An 18,257-nucleotide genomic window follows, 5' to 3' on the forward strand; every position below is an offset into this window, starting at 1 on the left:
TGTGTGTGTGTGTGTGTGTGTGTGTGTGTGTGTGTGTGTGTGTGTGTCTAAGGGGGAAATGCTGGCATGGAAGAATTCGTCCCCATTAAGATTTATTCTCAATGTTTTCCAGTCTTCTTACTTGTGTAAAAGTCCAATTTGGTGTTTCAATCTCCAGCTTCCGGTTGACAGAAGTCGTCAGCATGATTTATTGGTAATACAGAATTCTGGTTTTCTCCCTTTAGGTAGCGCACAGAAATGTGTTATTTTTAGCCAGCTGATCTGGGGTCTGTAGGTGAGATGGTTTAGTGGAAAACTGGGTCTGATCCAACTCTTTATCTGCCTGGCTACATATCCAGCATCCAGCCCCGGGGCTGGACACAGATCACCCCTTGTTAAGTGAAATTGGCCACGGCAAGTCCTTTATGTTTGCAGAAAGTCAGTTTTGCTGTCCTAAAATCAGGGAATTGAATTAGATCCTCTCCAAGGCACCCTCCATCCCTAGAGTCCTACACCTCTCCCTAGGCCCCTTGGAGGCTCTCGCTGTGAGGACAGGCAGCCTCACAGCCAAGGTCTGTGCCTGGGTATGAGGCTGTCCTGCGTTCATGCCTTCTCCTAGCTTTTCAAGGGACAGAATGATCCTACTGTGGCTGCAGGTGGCTCCACCAGATGGCTGACCCTGGTCCTCACCCTTTGTGAGTGACCAGGTGCAGGACTCCTAACCTCGCCCAGGTGAGAGAGGCCGAGGTCCAGATAATGATAATAGCAGCCACCACCACAATAATGACAACAGGTGACCTGTACTGGGGACTTACTTGGAGCCATGTGCTATGGTAAGCATTTTACATACCTTATGTTATTTCCTCTAAATGCTAATTTTATGACATAGGAACTGGTAATAAACCCATCTCATGGGCTCATGAACGTAAGGCCCAGAGAGGTGATTTTCCCAAGGCTGCACCGCTAGGACGTAGCAGGGACAGAACTTTCTGAATCCAGAAGGCAGTGAACTTAGAGAAGGGAGAAGGGTGGGTGTGGGGAGTGTTATCAGGAGATTGAATTGGTAGAACCAGAATCAGCATTAATTGGGCATTAATCACATTGGGTGATGGGGCGCCTGGGTGGCTCAGTTGCTTGAGCGTCCGACTCCAGTTCAGGTCGTGATCTCACTGTTGGTGAGTTCGAGCCCCACGTTCTGCTCACTGATGTCAGGCACAGAGCCCACTTCGGATCCCCTATCTCCCTCCTTCTGCCCCTTCCCCGCTTGTGCTCTCTCTCGCAAAAATAAAATGAAATAAAACATTAAAAAAAAAATCACACCGGGTGATGTCAGGGATGAGCTCCTGGTCTCTGGTTTGGGTGCTAAAGGGAGTAGGCATCGTGCTGTGCTTTATGGATCGTGCTATGCGCGCGGCGGCCCTCGTGAGGGTGTGACAGGCAGTGGCCACGGTGCAGGTGTAGTTGGGTGGGGAAGGGCGGGTGGCCGTCAGGAGGAAGGGCAGCCCGCCAGGGCCTCAGATGGGACTCGCATGGGAGAAGCCCGGGCGCGGTCAGAAGCAACCGTGGTGTCCACTGCGGAAGGCGAGGCTGTTTGGGGACGTGGAGCTAGGGCATGGGGGGGGCGGTGCCCGGTGCCCGGGGGAGTTGAGACTTGGCAGTAATGGAGCCCTCAGAATGCGGGACGTGCCGACTTACCACTTCTGCCAGAGTTGTGGGCAGGCAGCTGTGCTCACGCTGGGCTGCCATGCTCCCGAGATGCTGGTGGGACACACGGCCAGCAGACGGTAGAGACGAGGTGGCTTTGAGAAGATCCCTGCCTACGAGGTGGCACTCAGCTGTGACAGCGGGGCACCACAGCAGGAGTATTTTATTTAATCCACACAACAAGTACCCTCCACTTACAGATGAAGAAGCTGGCTCAGAGACACTGAGAGATGAGGTCAAGGTTGCATCCTGAGACCGGCATTGACCCCAAAGCCCGTGACCTTTGTGGCCCGAGCCGTTACCGCCTTCAAGCGCTTCCCCTGCCGGGAACTTTGCTGGGCGTTTACTCATTCAGTGTCTGCTGTAGCCAGGCTGCGTGTCAGACACCCCCCAGGCCCCAGCTCCCTGTAGCAGCGACACGTGCTTTCCATACTCCCCCCGCTTTGCTGAGATGCAACTGACAGGTGACCTTGTGCGAGTGTGAGACGGAGGCTCGTATGACGCGATGCGCGCATACGCTGGGAGACGGTGACCACGACCAGGTCGCTTGCCTTCAGTAAGGTCCTTCACCTCCCGTAATCACCCGTCTCTGGTGCGCGGTGGGAACATGAAGCATGCGGCGCGGTGTCGTCGACCACGGTCACCACGCGGCAAGTCAGATACCGAAACTCACTCGTCTTACCCCCGGAAGTTTGTTTGGCTGGCATCCTCCCGTTTCCCCCACTCACCAGCCCCGGCAACCACCGTTCCAAGCTCTGTTTCTGAGAACTCAGCTTTTCTAGATTCCGCACGTAAGTGAGATCATACGCTTGCTCTCTGCTATATTTCTCTGCCGACTCATCTCCTTTAGCTTAATGGCCTCAATGTCCATCCATGTTGTTGGAAATGGCAGCGTTTCCTTCTTTTTATGGCTGAATAATATTCCATTGTGTATCTTCTTTATCCATTCATTTGTTGGTCGACATTTTGGTTGTTTCTATGTCCTGCCTATTGGGAATAGCGCTGCAGTGAACATAGGAGTAGAGATACCTCTTTGAGATCCTGATTTCACTTCCTAAGAAGTGGGATTGCTAGAGCATATGGTAGTTCTATTTTTAATTTTTTGAAGCCCTTCCGTACTATTTTCCATAATGGCGGTACCAGTTTATATTCCCACCAACAGTGAACAAGATCCCGCCATTTTTTCTGATTGTTTTTCTGATCCCGCCATTCTGACAGGTGTGAGGTGCTTCTCATTGTGGTTCTGATTTGGGTTTTTCTGATATGAGTGATGTTGAGCATCTTTTCATGCACCTGTTGGCCATCTTCATGTCTTCTTTAGAAAAACGGGGCACCTGGCTGGCTTAGTCGGTTAAGCGTCCGATTTCAGCTCAGGTCACGATCTCAAGGTTCAGGGGTTCGAGCCCATGTGAGGCTCTGTGCTGACAGCTTGGGGCCTGGATCCTGCTTCGGATTCTGTGTCTCCCTCTCTCTCTCTGGCCCTTCCCTGCTCACACTCTGTCTCTCTCTCAAAAATAAATAAACATTCAAAAAAAAAAGTTAAAAAAAAGGAATGTCTAGAAAAATGTTTACTCATGTCGTCTGTCCATTTTTCCTCAGATTATTGTGGATTTTTGCTTTTGACTTGTATGAGTTCCTTACATATTTTGGATACCAACTATCGTGTAGACAGCTTGCACATATTTCCTCCTATCGCATAGGCTGCCTTTTCATTTTGTTGATCGTTTCTCTTGCTGTGTGGATGTTATTTTCAGTTTGATGTTGTCCCACTTGCTTATTTTTGCTCCTGTTGCTTGTGCTTCTGCTGTCACATCCAAAAAGTTGTTGCCAAGACAAACATCGAGGACCTTTGTCCCTTCTTTTCCTTTTCTTCTTTTTCTTATTTCTATTTTTTTTGGTCCCTTATTTTTTTTCTAGGAATTTTACAGTTTCATGTCTTACATGTAAGTCTTTAATCTATTTTGAGTTAATTTTGGTGGGTGGCATAAAATTGGGGTCCGATTTTACTTCTTTGTGTGTGATTGTCCAGTTTTCCCAGCCCTGTTTACTGAAGATGCTATCCTTCCCCACAACGGGATAGTTCGGATTCTGTAGGCAGCCTGTAGACGTGCGGGAGAGCGAAGGCAGTATTCAGAGCCCCCGAGGACACAGGCCCTGACTGTTTTGTTGACCTGTAGAGGATGTGGGGTCACAGGACGGATCGGGACTGGGAAGAAGGCAAAGTGGTGCTTCCATAGCTGGACGGCCCCATTGGCCTTGGGAACCATTCCAGGGAGACGTGAGCCAAAGTAGGGGCAACGCACATGCTACTCGGGAGTGTCTCGCACACGTGGGTGCGGGTGTGGAGGGAAGGCTTCCTGGTCCACCTCAATGCTAGTTTTGCTAGGTTGCAGACTCATGGTAGGGAGATGTGTCTGACTTCACTTGGAGCCACACCCTTCTCTCTGTCCCTAAAAGAAGCCACGTTGTGAGGACATGCCAGGACTGCCCCCCGCCAGTGTGATGGTGGGCAGGTTCTTACAAGTGACCCAAAAGAACATCCGGGCTCTGGGGTCTTCATAAGTCATGGATGCTAAGGAGGCAAAGCCCCGGCCCCAGAGCCTCTTGCTTTGTGATGCTGCCTCTGGGCGCAACCTTCCTTCATCCCCTCCCCCAACCCAGGGGGTGGACCAGGTCCCCACGGACTTGTGGGTCGTTCAGGACATGGTGGCACTAGTGCCCTGTGTGGTCATGGTTGGTGCTCAGCCTCAGCAGACGTTACTGAAGTGATGCTTACCGTTGTCTTCGGTGTAAGAGTTTTGGATCATCAGAGAATGGGACTGAAGCTTTCGTGACCCTTCAGTGTGATGTGCCCAGCGTTAGAGCCTCTGGAGTAAAGTTTCCTTAGGTGGATCCCAACCCCAGAAACTAGTCGCCTGCATGGTATGAGGTTACGATAGCAGTGCCTTTGTCCCTAATGGCTGCCCAAAGTCTGCCTCTCCGTGTGGTGCTGAGGGCCAGTGGAAAAACAGCATCCTGTGTGAACTTCAGAGGGAGAGAGGGAAGAGGCTGGATTCCCAGGGGCTCCCCAGGGCCGAGCCTGTGTAGTTCACGCCACACAGAAGGCCAGCGGTTGTTGTGTTTAGTCTTGCCATCAGCAAAAGCCGAGGTGAGCCCGCTGGGGGATGGGTGAGGGGCTTGCAAGGAGGGTTATGGCTAGGATTCAGTTGGAAGAGTGACGTTTGTTACAGAGCCCAGATGAAGAGAGGTGGTTGGGGGCTTCCCCAGGTTAAAGGTAGAGCAGGTCTCCATTATTGGGATCCAGAAACTACTATTAGCCTTCTTTTTTTTTTTTATTATTATTAAGTTTATTTTAGAGAGAGGGAGGGGCAGAGGGAGAGAGGGAGAGAGAGACTCCCAAGCAGGTTCCATGCTTAGCATGGAGACCGACATGGGGCTCTATCCCATGACAGTGAGATCATGACCTGGGCCAACATCAAGAGTTGGACACTTAACTGACTGGCCACCCAGGTGCCCCCCCCCCCACCTTTTAGTAATTTCCACGCATAGTGTGGCTTGAACTTACAACCTTGAGATCAAGAGTCACACGCTCTGCTGACTGAGCCAGCCAGACACCCCTACTGTTAGCCTTCCTAACGCAAGGCCAGATGCGGTCAGGGTCAGTCCTCTGCGTCCCTCATCACCACCCTTGGCCTTTCCCTGTGCTCACAGGACAGAGCTGGGAGGACGTGAGGCACACAGCACGAGGAGTCTGGTGGCCGTGTCCACGAGTAAGGAGGGAGGACTGGGCCACGAGGGGCAAAGTGGCCTCTCTGACCAGAACACAGGCCGAGTTCCTTTCCCTGGGGGAATGGGATAAGAGCTCAGTGATCCTTGGTCTCTGCAGACAGAGGCTGAGGAACAGGGAAGAAACTGAAAGCCTAGAGCAGGATTGTGCAGCGAGGGGATCGGGACCAGAGTCATCACGGGCCTTAAAGGTCAGAGCACAGAGGGGCGCCTGGGTGATTCAGTTGGTTAAGTGTCCAGCTTTGGCTCAGGTCATGATCTCAAGGTTCCTGAGTTCGAGCCCCACATCAGAGTCTATGGCGTCAGTGCAGAGCCGGCTTCGGATCCTCTGCCTGCCCCACCCCCCTCAAAAATAAATAAATAAGTAACAATTAAAAAGGATAAAGGCCAGAGCATGGAGAGGCAAAGGAAAGTGGGTTCTCCGGTTGTGTTCCAGGCCACTGGGCCTTCAGGCATCTCCTGGCGTGGCCTGTGAGGCGATGGCAGGGATGTGGCTTGGGAGATAGGTCGCGTGTCCCACCACACATCAGGGTGGAGAAAGCGAGAGGCTCTGAGCTCCACGGGGCGGTGTCAAGTCTGGGGAGGCCAGCGGTGCTCAGGAAGGCTGCGGCCCCTGCAAACCTCTGCCTCTGCCTGGAGCAGATTTTAGGGCCAGAGATGAGGATTTGGAGCCATTGGCAGAGAGGGGGCCGTGGAGCCGCGACAGTGGACAAGATCACCTGGGGCAGGTGGAGGGGGAAACAGGAGCTGGGCTGGAAGTCTGGGGAACGCCGGCGAGAGGAGCGGCCGAGGGTGGGTCTGGGAAAGAGGTCAGCCGTCCCACAAGGAGGTGGCAGGCTGAGCTGGGTCAAAAGGATGGAATGTCACAGAACAGCCAAGAAAGCACGGGCCAGTGTCCATGGATTTCACAATCAGGCCATCAGAAAATGCTCTGTTTTTAAAAAGGCAATCAAAAACGGAGAAGGAAAGAAAAACGAATGGCATTTCAAAACAAATTTTTTTTTGAGAGAGAGAAAGAGAGAGAGTGCATGAGCACGTGTACAAGAAGAGAGAGGGTCTCAAGCAGGCTCCATGCCCAGTGCAAAGCCCAACGAGGGGCTCAATCCCACGACCCTGGGATCCTGACCTGAGCCGGAATCCAGAGTTGGACCGTTAACCGACTGAGCTACCCAGGCGCCCCCAGCATTTTTTACCACTTGGAATGGTTATTAAAAGGACAGTCTGGGGGCACCAGCGCGGCTCGGTCAGTCGAGATCTGACTTCGGCTCTGGTGGTGATCTCATAGTTCGTGAGTTTGAGCCCCGTGTCGGACTTCTCACTGTCAATGCAGAGCCCACTTCAGATCCTCTGTCCCCTTCTCTCTCTGCCCCTCCCTGCTCATGCTCTCTCACTCAAAAATAAATAAAACATCTTAAAAATAAAAAGAGGGGTCTGTCAGCCGAGGTCACAAAGTCCCTCACTGCCGAAAGACGAGCACTGCTTATAGGGGAGGCCGCTGAACCTGACTCCTGGGCGCAGCTGCGGAACAAGGACTTAGACAAACAGCTGGCAGCTGGCTCTGATCCCACAGGTGGACATGGCAGGGGCTGTTTGGATCATAATCAACGTTACGACTGGGGGGCGGGGGGAGGGAAGTGCTAAACTGTATCTTTAAATTTGTGTTTGATTTTGTTATTTTCCTTGAAGACTGATGGCATGCGTGCCATGTTGGAATGTTTAGTAATAGTAGTTTGTTAAAAAGGCATTAGGTTTACCACAATTCTTTTTTGTTTTTTAAGAGAGAGAAAAAGAGAGAGGGCACAAGTGAGCGAGGGGCAGAGAGGGAGAGGGAGAGAGAGAGAAGCAGGGCTTGTGCTCACCCAAGGCTGGGCTCGAACTCTCTCTCTCTCTGTGTCCCTACAGACACAGACTCCGAAGCAGGCTCCAGGCTCTGAGCAGTCAGCACAGAGACCGATGTGGGGGTCGAACTCATGAACCGTGAGATCATGACCTGAGCTGAAGTTGGTGGCTTAACCGACTGAGCCACCCAGTCGCCGCCCCCCCCCCCCCCACAATTTATTTTTAACGGAGGCATTAGGAACTGGATTGTGGTGATAGTTGTACAACCTGAAGAATTTACTAAAAATCACTGAATCGTGTACTTAAAGCAGGTAAATTTTATGGTATATAAATTATATTTAAATTAAGTTATTTTCAAAATAGATTAGAGAGTAAGATAAGTAGCTCACAGAATTCCTGGTTTTATGTAGGAATATGTTGTTGATAAAGTGCATGTGCGGGTTAATTCCAATAGTAGAACAGTCTGGTGGATAGAAATTTAGGCCGGTATTTGGACATCAACTGCACCCGTTGTGATTTGTGCCGTTAAATGAAACAAACAAACAGCTTCTCTAAACTAAAAAAAAAGATGCTTTTTTCTGCGTGGATTAGTGGTATTCAAACTTTTTTTGTTCGCGAACTCCCTTAGAACGTTTACATTATCTAAAAATTTTCATCAAAAATTTAAATAACCTTGGATTAGGTAAGTTTCTCTGATATGATGCCAGAAATACAAGCTAAAAGGAAAAAAAAACAGATACATTGGACTGCATCCAAATTAAAAACTCCTGTGCTTCAAAGGACACCTTTAAGAAAATGAAAAGATCGGGGTGCCTGGGTGGTTCAGTCGGTTGAGCGTCCGACTTCAGCTCAGGTCAGGATCTCGCAGTTTGTGAGTTCGAGCCCCACGTTGGGCTCTGTGCTGACAGTTCAGAGCCTGAAGCCTGTTTCAGATTCCGTGTCTCCCTCTCTCTGTCCCTTCCCTGCTCATGCTCTGTCTCTCTCTGTCTCTTAAAAATGAATACACGTTAAAAAAAAAAAAAAAAGAAAGAAAATGAAAAGATCATCTACAGAATGGGAGAAAATATTTGCAAATCATACATCTGGTACAGGACTTGTATCTAGAACATGTAAAGAACTCTTACAATTCAACAATAGACAACTCAATTTAAAAATGGGTGTATTAGGTTCTCCAGGGAAACCGAATCCAGTAGGGAGGTGTGTGTAAGTGTGTGAAGAATGCGAGAGAGACATTTATTTTAAGGAACTGGCTCATGCCGTCATGGAGGCTGGCAGACGCAAAATCTGCAGGGAGGGTTGGCAGTCTGGAGACCCAGGGAAAAGCCAGTGCTGCAGTTCAAGTCTGAAGGCCATCTGCTGGCGGAAGTCCTTCGTGTGTGAGAAGGAGCCACCTTTGTTCTGTCAAGCTCTACAGCTGATTGGATGAGGCGCACTCACGGTATGGAGGGCAGTCTGATTTACTCAGAGTCCACCAACTTAAATGTCAATCTCATCCCAAAAACACCCTCACAGAAACATCCGAAATACCATTTGACTAAATATTTGGACACCATGGCCCCACCATGTTGACACATAAAATTAACTATCACAATGCACAAAGGATTTGAATAAACATTTCTTCGAAGATAATCTACAAATGCCATACGTGCATGACAAGATGCTCTACATCATTTGCCATATGGGAAGCGCCCATCAAAACAACAATGAGCGATCGCTTCACACCTGCTAGGATGGATCCAATCAAAAAGATGGGCAGTGGCAAGTGTTGACTAGGACACGGAGAAATTGGAACCCTCCTACACAACTGGTGGGAACGCAAAATGGTGCAGCCACTTTGGAAAGGAGTTTGGCGGTTCCTCCAAAGTAAACATATTGGGGCACCTGGGTGTTTCGGTTGGTTAAGTGTCTGACTTCGACTCAGGTCATGATCTCACAGTTCGTGAGTTCGAGCCCTGTGTCGGGCTCTGTGCTGACATGTTGGAGCCTGGAGTCTGCTTCATATTCTGTGTTTCCCTCTCTCTCAGCCTCTCCCCCCCCATCAAAAATAAATAAACATAAAAAAATTTCTTTAAAGGTTAAACATAATTACCACATGACCCAGCGATTCCACTCCTCAGATACACCCAAGAGAAATGAAGACATATGTCCATACGGAAACTTGTACATGAATGTTCGCAGCAGCATTATTCATAACAGTCAAAAAGTGAAACAACCCCGGTACCCGTCAACCGATGAGTAGATAAATAAAATATGTTATAGTCCTGCCATGGAATATTATTCAGCTGTAAAAGGACACTTTGTACAACATGGATGAATCTTTGAAGTGTTATATTCAGTGACAAAAAGCTAAACACCAAAGACCACGTATTGTGTGATTCCATCTACATGAAATGTGCAGAATGGACAAATAGAGGCAAAGTAGATAGTGTTTATCAGGGGCTGGGGGAGAGGGAAATGAGAGACTGCCAAGGAGTATGTGGTTTTTTGGGGGGTCATGAACATGTTCTGGAATTGGATAGCAGGGATGAACACGTATCTCTAAGTTGCCTGAAAATATTAAATTGGTAACTTAAAAAGTTTAAACTTATGGTGTATCAATTATATCTTAATAAAGCCGTTAATTGGGGCGTCTGAGTGGCTTAGTCGGTTGAGGGTCCAACTCTTGATTTCAGCTCGGGTTGCGATCTCAAGGTTATGAGATACAGCCCTGTGTTGGGCTCTGCGTTGGGCGTGGCGCCTCCTTAAGATTCTCTCTCCCTCACTCTGCCTCTCCCCCCGCACTCACACACCCACTCTTTGAGTCTACAGCATCTGTATGTAAGGGATTTCCAAGGGGTACATGGACAGTGATAGTTTGAAGAGCATTAGGTTCCAGATGCTTAACATAATAATCTAATCTTTCCCAGAACTGCTCCCCTTTGAAATGGGCCAGCAGTTGAGACTTCATGCAGGTTCTGTGTTCACAGTATCCTTTCCTCTCTTTGTTACAAAAGTGAACCCACCCCTCTCACTTCTCCTGAATATTGCATTGCCTATAAGATTTCATGGCCTTGGAATTTAAAAACCTCCAGGGGCCTAAAGGGAAGGACAGTTTGAAGTATTGGTATCAGTGTTACTAGGGATAAACAGAGGCATTTGATAATGATAAAAGGGGCCAATCCAGCAAGAGTATATGACAATTATATATGCACCTAACAACAGGGCACCAAAACACATGAAGCAAAAACTGACGTAAATGGAAAAAGAGACTAGTTGGAGATTCCAATATTCTACTTCTGATAACTATCTGATAACAGATAGAACAACTAAGAAGAAGACCAACAAGGAAATAGAGGACACGAATAATACTATAAGCCAGCTGGACTTCACAGGCATCTAGAGAACACCCCCCCCCCCCAACGACAGCAGAGTGCACATTCTTCTCAAGGCAATAGAACGTTCTCCAGGATAAATCAAATGCTAAGGCAAACTTCAATAAATCTAAAAGGATAGAAATAATACAAAAACATACTCTCTGACCACAACAGGACGCTATCAGAAATCAATATGTGGAAATTTAAAGTACGCTCCTAAACAACCAACATATCGAAGAAGAAAGCAAAAGGAAAGTTGAAAAATAATTCAAGGTAAATAAAAGCAAAGATAAAACACACGAAAAGTTTTGCCGTGTTATTTGGATGTAGCAAAAGCAGTGCTTAGAGGGAAACTTATAACTATAAATGCCTGTATTTAAAAAGAGGATCTTAAATCTGGGGTGCCTGGATGGCTCAGTCAGTTGAGCATCCAACTTGGGCTCACAGTTCGTGAGCTTGAGCCCTATAAAGGGCTCACTGCTATCAGTTCAGAGCCTGCTTTGGATCCTCTGCTCTGTTCCCCCCCTCTCTTCCTCTTCCCTGCTCACACTCTGTCTCTCAAAAATAAATAAACTTAAATCAATAACCTAACCTGCTACTTTACACCAAAGAAATCAGCAAAACTGACAAGCCTTGACTTCGATTGACCAAGAGAGAAAGAGAGAAGACTCACATCACTAGAATCAGAAATGAAACAGGGGACATTACTACCAGCCTTACAGAAATAAAAAAGATTAGAAAGAATACTATGAACAATTGTATTCCAATAAATTAGATCACTTAAATGAAATGGACAAATTCTTGGAAGGATACAAACTACCAAAACTGACTCAAGAAGAAATTGACAATATGAATAGGCCTATAATAAATCAAGAGACTGAATTAATAATAAGGAAAAAAAACCTCACAAAGTCCAGATACCTTCACTGGTGAATATTACCAAACATTTAAAGAAGAATTAATACCCATCCTTCACAAGTTCTTCCAAAATATAGAAGAGAAGGGACATTTCCCAAATTATTCTATGAGATGAGTATCACCCTGCTACCAAAACCAGCCAAAGATATTACAGGAAAAGAAAACCACAGGCTAATCTTTCTCAGGAATCTAAATGCAGAATTCCTCAAAATTTAGTAGCAAACTGAATCCAGTCACATATAAAAAAAATTCTATATTATGATCAAGTGGTAATTATCCCAGGAATGCAAGGTTGGCTTAACCTCAGAGATGGCCTTGAGTTCTTCAATACAACACCAGAAGCACAAGTAACGAAAGAAAAAATAAAGTAGACTTCATCAAAATGAAAACCTTTTGTGCTTCAAAGGTCACCATCAACAAACTAAAAAAGCAACCTACAAGATGGGAAAAAAAATCTGCAAATTTTTTATCTGATAATGGACTAGTCTCTAGAATATATAAAGAAATCTTACAAACAACCAATTAAAAATGGGCAGACTATTTGAATACACATTTCTCCAAAGAAGATATACAAATGGCCAATAAATACATGAAAAAATACCTGACCTCATTATTCATCAGAGATCTGCAAATCAAAACCACGAGATACTATTTCACACCCACCAGTATGGCTACAATTAAAAAAAAAAAATCAGAGGGGCGCCTGGGTGGCTCAGTCAGTTGAACATCTGACTTCAGCTCTGGTCATGATCTCATGATTCGTGAGTTTGAGCCCCACGTCACGCTCTGTGCTGACAGCTCGGAGCCTGGAGGTGCTTTAGATACTGTGTCTCCCTCTCTCTCTACCCTCCCCTACTCGTGCTCTGTCTCCATCTCTCCCAAAAATAAATAAACATTAAAAAAGTTTTTTTAATCAGATAATACCAAGTGTCGATCAGGATGTGGTGAAATCAGAGCCTTTCATACACTGCTGTAGGAATGAAAAAATGGTGCAGCCCCTTTGGAAAGCAGTCTGGCAGTTCCTCAGAAAGTTAAACGTAGAGTTACCATTTGACCTAGCAACCCCACTCCTAGGTATATACCCAAGAGAGATGAAAACATATATCCACACAAAAACTTGGACACAAGCATTTTAGAAGCGTTACTTATAATAATCAAAAGGTGAAAAACGACCCAAATGAAAAGAGAAACATGCAAACAAGCTGATGCATGTATAAATAAAATACGACACACCCATACAATGGAATATTATCTAGCTCTAACAAGAAATGAAGGGCACTTTCTTCACACGCTACAACATGGATGAATCCTGAAAACATGATGCTAGGAAAGAAGCCAGTTACCAAAGACATATATGATTCTATTTATGTGAAGTGTCTCGACAGGAAAATCAATAGGGACAGGAAGTGGATTAGTGGTTGCTTAGGGCTCGGGAAAATGCAGGAATGTGATGGTAGCTGGAGGGTATAGAGTTTCTTTTTGAGGTGATGAAAATGGTCTAAAATTGACTATGGTCATTGTGGCTCCTTTTTTGTGAATCTACTAAAAATCGTTTGAATTCTACACTTCTGACAGGAGAATTGTAGGATACGTGAATTCTTTGTCAGCAAAACTATTATAAAAAGTAATCTAACATAATGGCGGTTATGCACCAAGAAGAAAGCGGGGACTTTGGAGTCCAATAGACTGTGTACTCCAGGTCCTCCAAGAAGCAGGCACCATATGGGATTGGATAGATAAGAATTTTATTAAGGGAAGCACTTGTGTGAGATAAAATGGGGAGGGAGCTAGGAAAGGTTGAGAGAGCTGTCAGACCATGATGCAAGTCTGACCCCGGGTGACGGAGACAGGGAAGGATGGTTTAGAGGAATCACCCTAGTCTGCCATGCACCCCAAGAAAGTGTTGGCAAGGCCGTCGAGGAGTCTTCCGGCCAAAGTTTGCCGTCAGAGGAGTTTTGTGTCACACAGAAATGGATCTGCCTTAGTGTCCCTGCTACACTTTGTCATTGGACGGAGATGCCCACGGGGGATGTGTCCTCCATGCAACTGTGATGATGGATTGAAGGGTGCAGCCGAAACATCTGGTCAACTGAGCTCCCCTAGAGTTGGACACGTGTCAGGCACTGTCTCACGGCCGCCACACAGACTAGGGTTCAAATCCCAGTTCAACAACTTACTAACCATATGACCTTGCACAAGATACCCTCTCTGAGCCAGTTTCCTCATCGGTAAAATGGGGATAATAGCAGTGCCTAACACACAGGGGTATGTATATAAATTGCCAAGCACAGAAAAAGCACATAGTAAGTGCTCAGTAAGTCGTAGCTGCTACTAATATTGTATTTACTACTTCGACCATTATTATTTCTCTCTAGATTTTACATACCTCCACTAAATGATAAATATCACAGTCTGTATATAATGAATATTCTGTTTATTTTACTTAGTATCATATTGTAAGTCTTCTTCCAAGTAATCATTTGCTCTCCCTAACATTTTAAAGTCTGCATTATATTCTGGAGAGTATACATAACCTAGTTTACTTAACTCTTCTCCTAATCATTAGGGGTTTACAATTATTTTTTTCGGTCATAAAATATTTTGTGGAGTACACGGGTGGTTCAGTCAATTAAGCATGGACTTCGGCTCAGGTCATGATCTCTCAGTTCATGAGTTCAAGCCCGGCATTGGGCTGTGTGCTGACAGCTCAGAGCCTGGAGCCTGCTTCGGATTCTGTGTCTCCCTCGCTCTCTGTCCCTCCCCCACTCAGGTGCTCGCTCACTCGCTCTCTCCCCAAAATAAGTAAACATTTAAAATTAAAAAATAAAATAAAATAGAATGTTTTGTGATGGATATTTTTATATAGAAATATTTTTGCCCCTGTATTTGATATTTTCCTTCAGGGTCCTGATGAGGATTATTAGCTTAAAGAGTGTGAACATTTTTAAGGCTCCTGATCCACATCGTGCAGTTTGCTGTGAAGAAAGCGGGGGGCTGGTGTACATTCAAACCCACAGCATGTGAGAGTACTGACTTCTCTGTACCCTTCCCCAGCCTTGGGTCTCGTTCTTATATTTCTAAATATTTGCCTATTGGGAAGGCAAAATGGCATCTTATTTGTTCTCTGTGACTCATAAGGATGAGCCATTTCCCAAATGTTTTTGCACAAGTGATTATTTTGTGAATTGTCCTTGCACGCTAATTTATTGAGATCGTAATTTTTTTCAATCCATTTATACAACTTGTCTGATAATAATTGCCTGAGACGCTTCCCATGATTTTGCCTCTGTTTTAACCGTGAGGAGTCTTGTGTGGGTGAAACCTATTGGCATTTCTTTATTTCTGGTCTCCTTTAAGCCGAGAAAGCCTCCTTCCTGGAGAAAGCAAACCTCTCTTTGCAGATGGTTCAAAGTAAAACCACGGCTTAGCTGCTCAGATGATTTTTTTTTTTTTTTTTTTAATTGTGAATGAGTCGAGCCCAATCTAGTGCGTGACCAATTGCTGGGATGGCCTTCTCAGAAACAGGGTTTCCTCCTCTTTCTGTGTTCTAGGACCCAGGACACCCACTAGGAGGCGCGCGTGCGAGGAACTCTGTGGGTGCAGAGGCGCGATGGACGGGGAGGCTGGGGGGGGCGCCCGAGGTGCACAGGTCCCCGGGTCCCAGGGACTTCCACTTCTGTCCCACGGATCTGTATGACTCCGAAGGCCGGCTGCGGCTCTTCCCAGAAGAACACACGCGGACGGGAAGACAAGTGCCCGCCGAAATGACCAGCGAGCCCGGGGGGGCGGCCCCAGGTAAGGCCCAGAGCGACCTGGAGGAGGAGGTGCAGGAGCTTGTGGATTTGTACGCGCTTGGAGGTGGTGGCGAGTGGGGCGCGGAGCTCGTGGATGGAAGCGCGCCGCGCGTGGAGGTCTCGGAACCCCGGCTGCACCTGTCCTCGGCGGGGGCGCAGAGGGACTGGCGGCTGGGCGCCGAGGCCGAGGACCCGGGCTGCTTGGGCTGGGGCGCGGCCGGCCGGGACCTGCGGGAAGCCTACAGGTACGCGCACGGCCGGGCCAGCGAGGAGTACGAGTGCTACGTCATCCCCGAGGAGGAGGACGAGGACGAAGCCGCCCTGGTCTTCTGTGTCACTTGCAAAGCCCCAGTAAGGGCGTGCGAGGTTTCGGATGCGCACGGAGAGCATGAGGTGACCCCCCTCAGCAAGGCCCTGGAAAGCGCCAAGGTAAACGGGACTCCTTAGTTCCCCTGACAGTGCGTTTGTGTCTCAAGTTAGGCGGGCAGGGAATGAATTTAAAGCGCCTCCTACGGAAGAGAGCAAAGAGCATTAATGTCTCCTTGGGATCCTCTGTTTGCTAGGACGAAATTCACAAAAACATGTTCAAACTGGAAAAGCAGATTATCGAGATGGAGAATTTTGCAAATCACTTGGAGGAGGTTTTCATCACCGTGGAGGTAAGAGCAGGCGCGGTGACGCCCTCAGACACACGTGGCTTCCGCCACGGCTGGGTCAGCAGCTGTGACTGGTGTGGGTTAGAGAACCGCCCACTTCTCGCCCTTTCCCCTGCCCTCCCGGGGGACCTTGGGCATCTACCTGGTGGAAACTACCTGTCCTCATCCCCTGCTGAACCGGAAGCTCTCCTGGGGAGGCAGGGCCTCCTCTGTCTATCCTCAGTCCTGCTGCGAGGGTGGGTCTCTCGCATGGCCCAGCCTTGACGAGGCATTGCAAGACACCCGCACTTCCTGATTATTTTCCCCAGCTGTTATGTTTCTCGTAAGATTAATATGCTTCTGTGCCTGTCACCAAACACGTCACAGTCCCCTGGGTGTACCGAGTAGCATGTCGTACACTGCTGTGATGCCTGCACTCAGCCTCCCCGTCCAGGTGAGGCTAAGGACCAGGACTTTGCACCTGCCTTCTCTGCCTGTGGGTGCTCCACCTCTATTAATACAGCCTCGTATCTCCAGGAACACCTCATATGAATTAGCTAAGCCCCAGGCCCCTGTCCAGGGAAGCTGGAACTTCTTCATCCCCAGTCTTAAGAGGGAGGGCTTTGCACTAATCCCATCTGCAGGGCACAGGGACGGAACGAGGGACAGAGGTACAGCCACCTGGACAAAACTCTTTACACTCTCTCTGCTCGCTCATCTCAGGTCAGAGTACCCTCACCCTCAGTGAGGACTCTGACTTTTCCCTTTTACACCAGCACTGGGGAGTCCCCCACTGCTTTTCCTTCTCTGCTGCCATTCTGAGCAAGTCTTGGACACGTAGAAGATGTTCAGCAAATACTCCCCGAGTCATCGAGAGAGCCTCTGCTTTGGAAATGTCTCCGTTACCTGGAGAGGGTGACATCAGTCACAACCCACGAAGCTTTCCCAGGCTTCGAATCTAAGAGGACCAGTAGTCGACAGGATTTAATTAACATTACTCATCCCCTGTGCCCCTGGATTAAGTACTGTCGCATGGCTCCCTCTGCCTTCCTACGTTTTCTCATCTATTGGGCGGGACCATCTGGCCACGGCCCCCACTCCCCTCCCCCCTCCCCTTCCCCCTTCACCTTTCTCTTAGTTGATGTGAGGATCTGTGTGATCCTGGCGTTTGTAGGATGCAGGCATCAGGAGGTGGAGGTGAGTGTCATGAGATGCTGGGGGCTCAGGAGGGAAGGCTAGGTAGGGCTTGCCCAGGACAGACATCTCCGTGGATGTCTGCAGTCCAGGGATACGGTGGCAGGTTGACTCATCTCTGACCATCTTCCTGGGAGGTGGCCACGATGGAGGTGGCGTGGGGCTGGGGATGGGGTGGGGGGAGGGGAGGGAGGATTGCAAAGTGCTGCCAGGAGTGAAGGCAGTGCTTCTCGTTAAGGTTATCCCAGGGGCTCGGGTGCCTGGGTGGCTCAGTTGGTTAAGCGTCTGACTCTTGATCTCAGCTCAGGTCTTGATCTCAGGGTTGTGAGTTCAAAGCTCACAACTCTGTTGGGCTCTGCGTTGGGCTCCATGGCTGAGCGTGAAGCCCACTTAAAAAAAAAAAAAAAGATTATCCCAGGGGCTCTAGCCATAGACTCCTGGTCCCAGCTCCCACTGTACCCACCCCAGCATCCTGGCAAGCGATGATAAGAAAAGGGTGGGGTGACTAAAACATCTCTGGGTAGGTATATTTTCATGCCTCAAATGACTCTGTAGTCGACACACCATGTTCGCTAAAATAACGGCTGAGGTCAACCGTCTTGCAGGAGAACTTTGGAAGACAGGAACAAAATTTTGAGTCACATTTCAATGAGATTTTGGAAACACTTGCTCAAAAATATGAAGAAAAAATACAAGATCTCGGAGAGAAAAAGAAAGCGAAGTTGGAAGCCTTGTATGGACAACTGGTCAGCTGTGGGGAAAACCTGGATACCTGTAAGGAACTCATGGAAACCATAGAGGAGATGTGTCACGAAGAGAAGGTCGACTTCATAAAGGTCAGTCAGTCATGAGGTGAAATGAGATCATGAACCGAAGTGACAGTATGGCGGGGGTAGGTTAGATTGTCCCCTCTCTGTCTGGAGGTGTTGCAGTTGACCTCTGTGGATCAGCATCCATTTGGTTCCTGGATGTTCACGAACATCCATTTTGTTCCTGGATGAGGTGGTCACCCGTGTCTCTGTGCGCTCCGCCATGAGTGGCCGAGCAGACTCACG

General features: G+C 47.9%; 1 protein-coding gene across 5 annotated transcripts in view; it reads left to right on the forward strand.

Moving 5' to 3' along the window:
• Positions 1–18,257, forward strand: part of FSD2 (fibronectin type III and SPRY domain containing 2) — a 44,086-nt gene that overhangs the window by 5,058 nt on the left and 20,771 nt on the right. For 4 of the 5 annotated variants that reach the window (XM_040493533.1, XM_040493538.1, XM_040493535.1 and 1 more), the window contains 3 exons: positions 15,131–15,802; positions 15,937–16,032; positions 17,808–18,038. In XM_040493533.1, coding sequence (XP_040349467.1) covers positions 15,131–15,802; positions 15,937–16,032; positions 17,808–18,038 — 999 coding nt within the window. Of the gene's footprint in view, positions 1–35; positions 813–15,130; positions 15,803–15,936; positions 16,033–17,807; positions 18,039–18,257 lie in introns of those variants that run through there. The other variant, XM_040493537.1, reaches the window with a different exon arrangement.

The sequence above is a fragment of the Herpailurus yagouaroundi genome, unplaced genomic scaffold (assembly GCF_014898765.1).
Source record: "Herpailurus yagouaroundi ecotype Mexico unplaced genomic scaffold, PumYag 185, whole genome shotgun sequence".
In the NCBI taxonomy this organism is placed as follows: domain Eukaryota; kingdom Metazoa; phylum Chordata; class Mammalia; order Carnivora; family Felidae; genus Herpailurus; species Herpailurus yagouaroundi.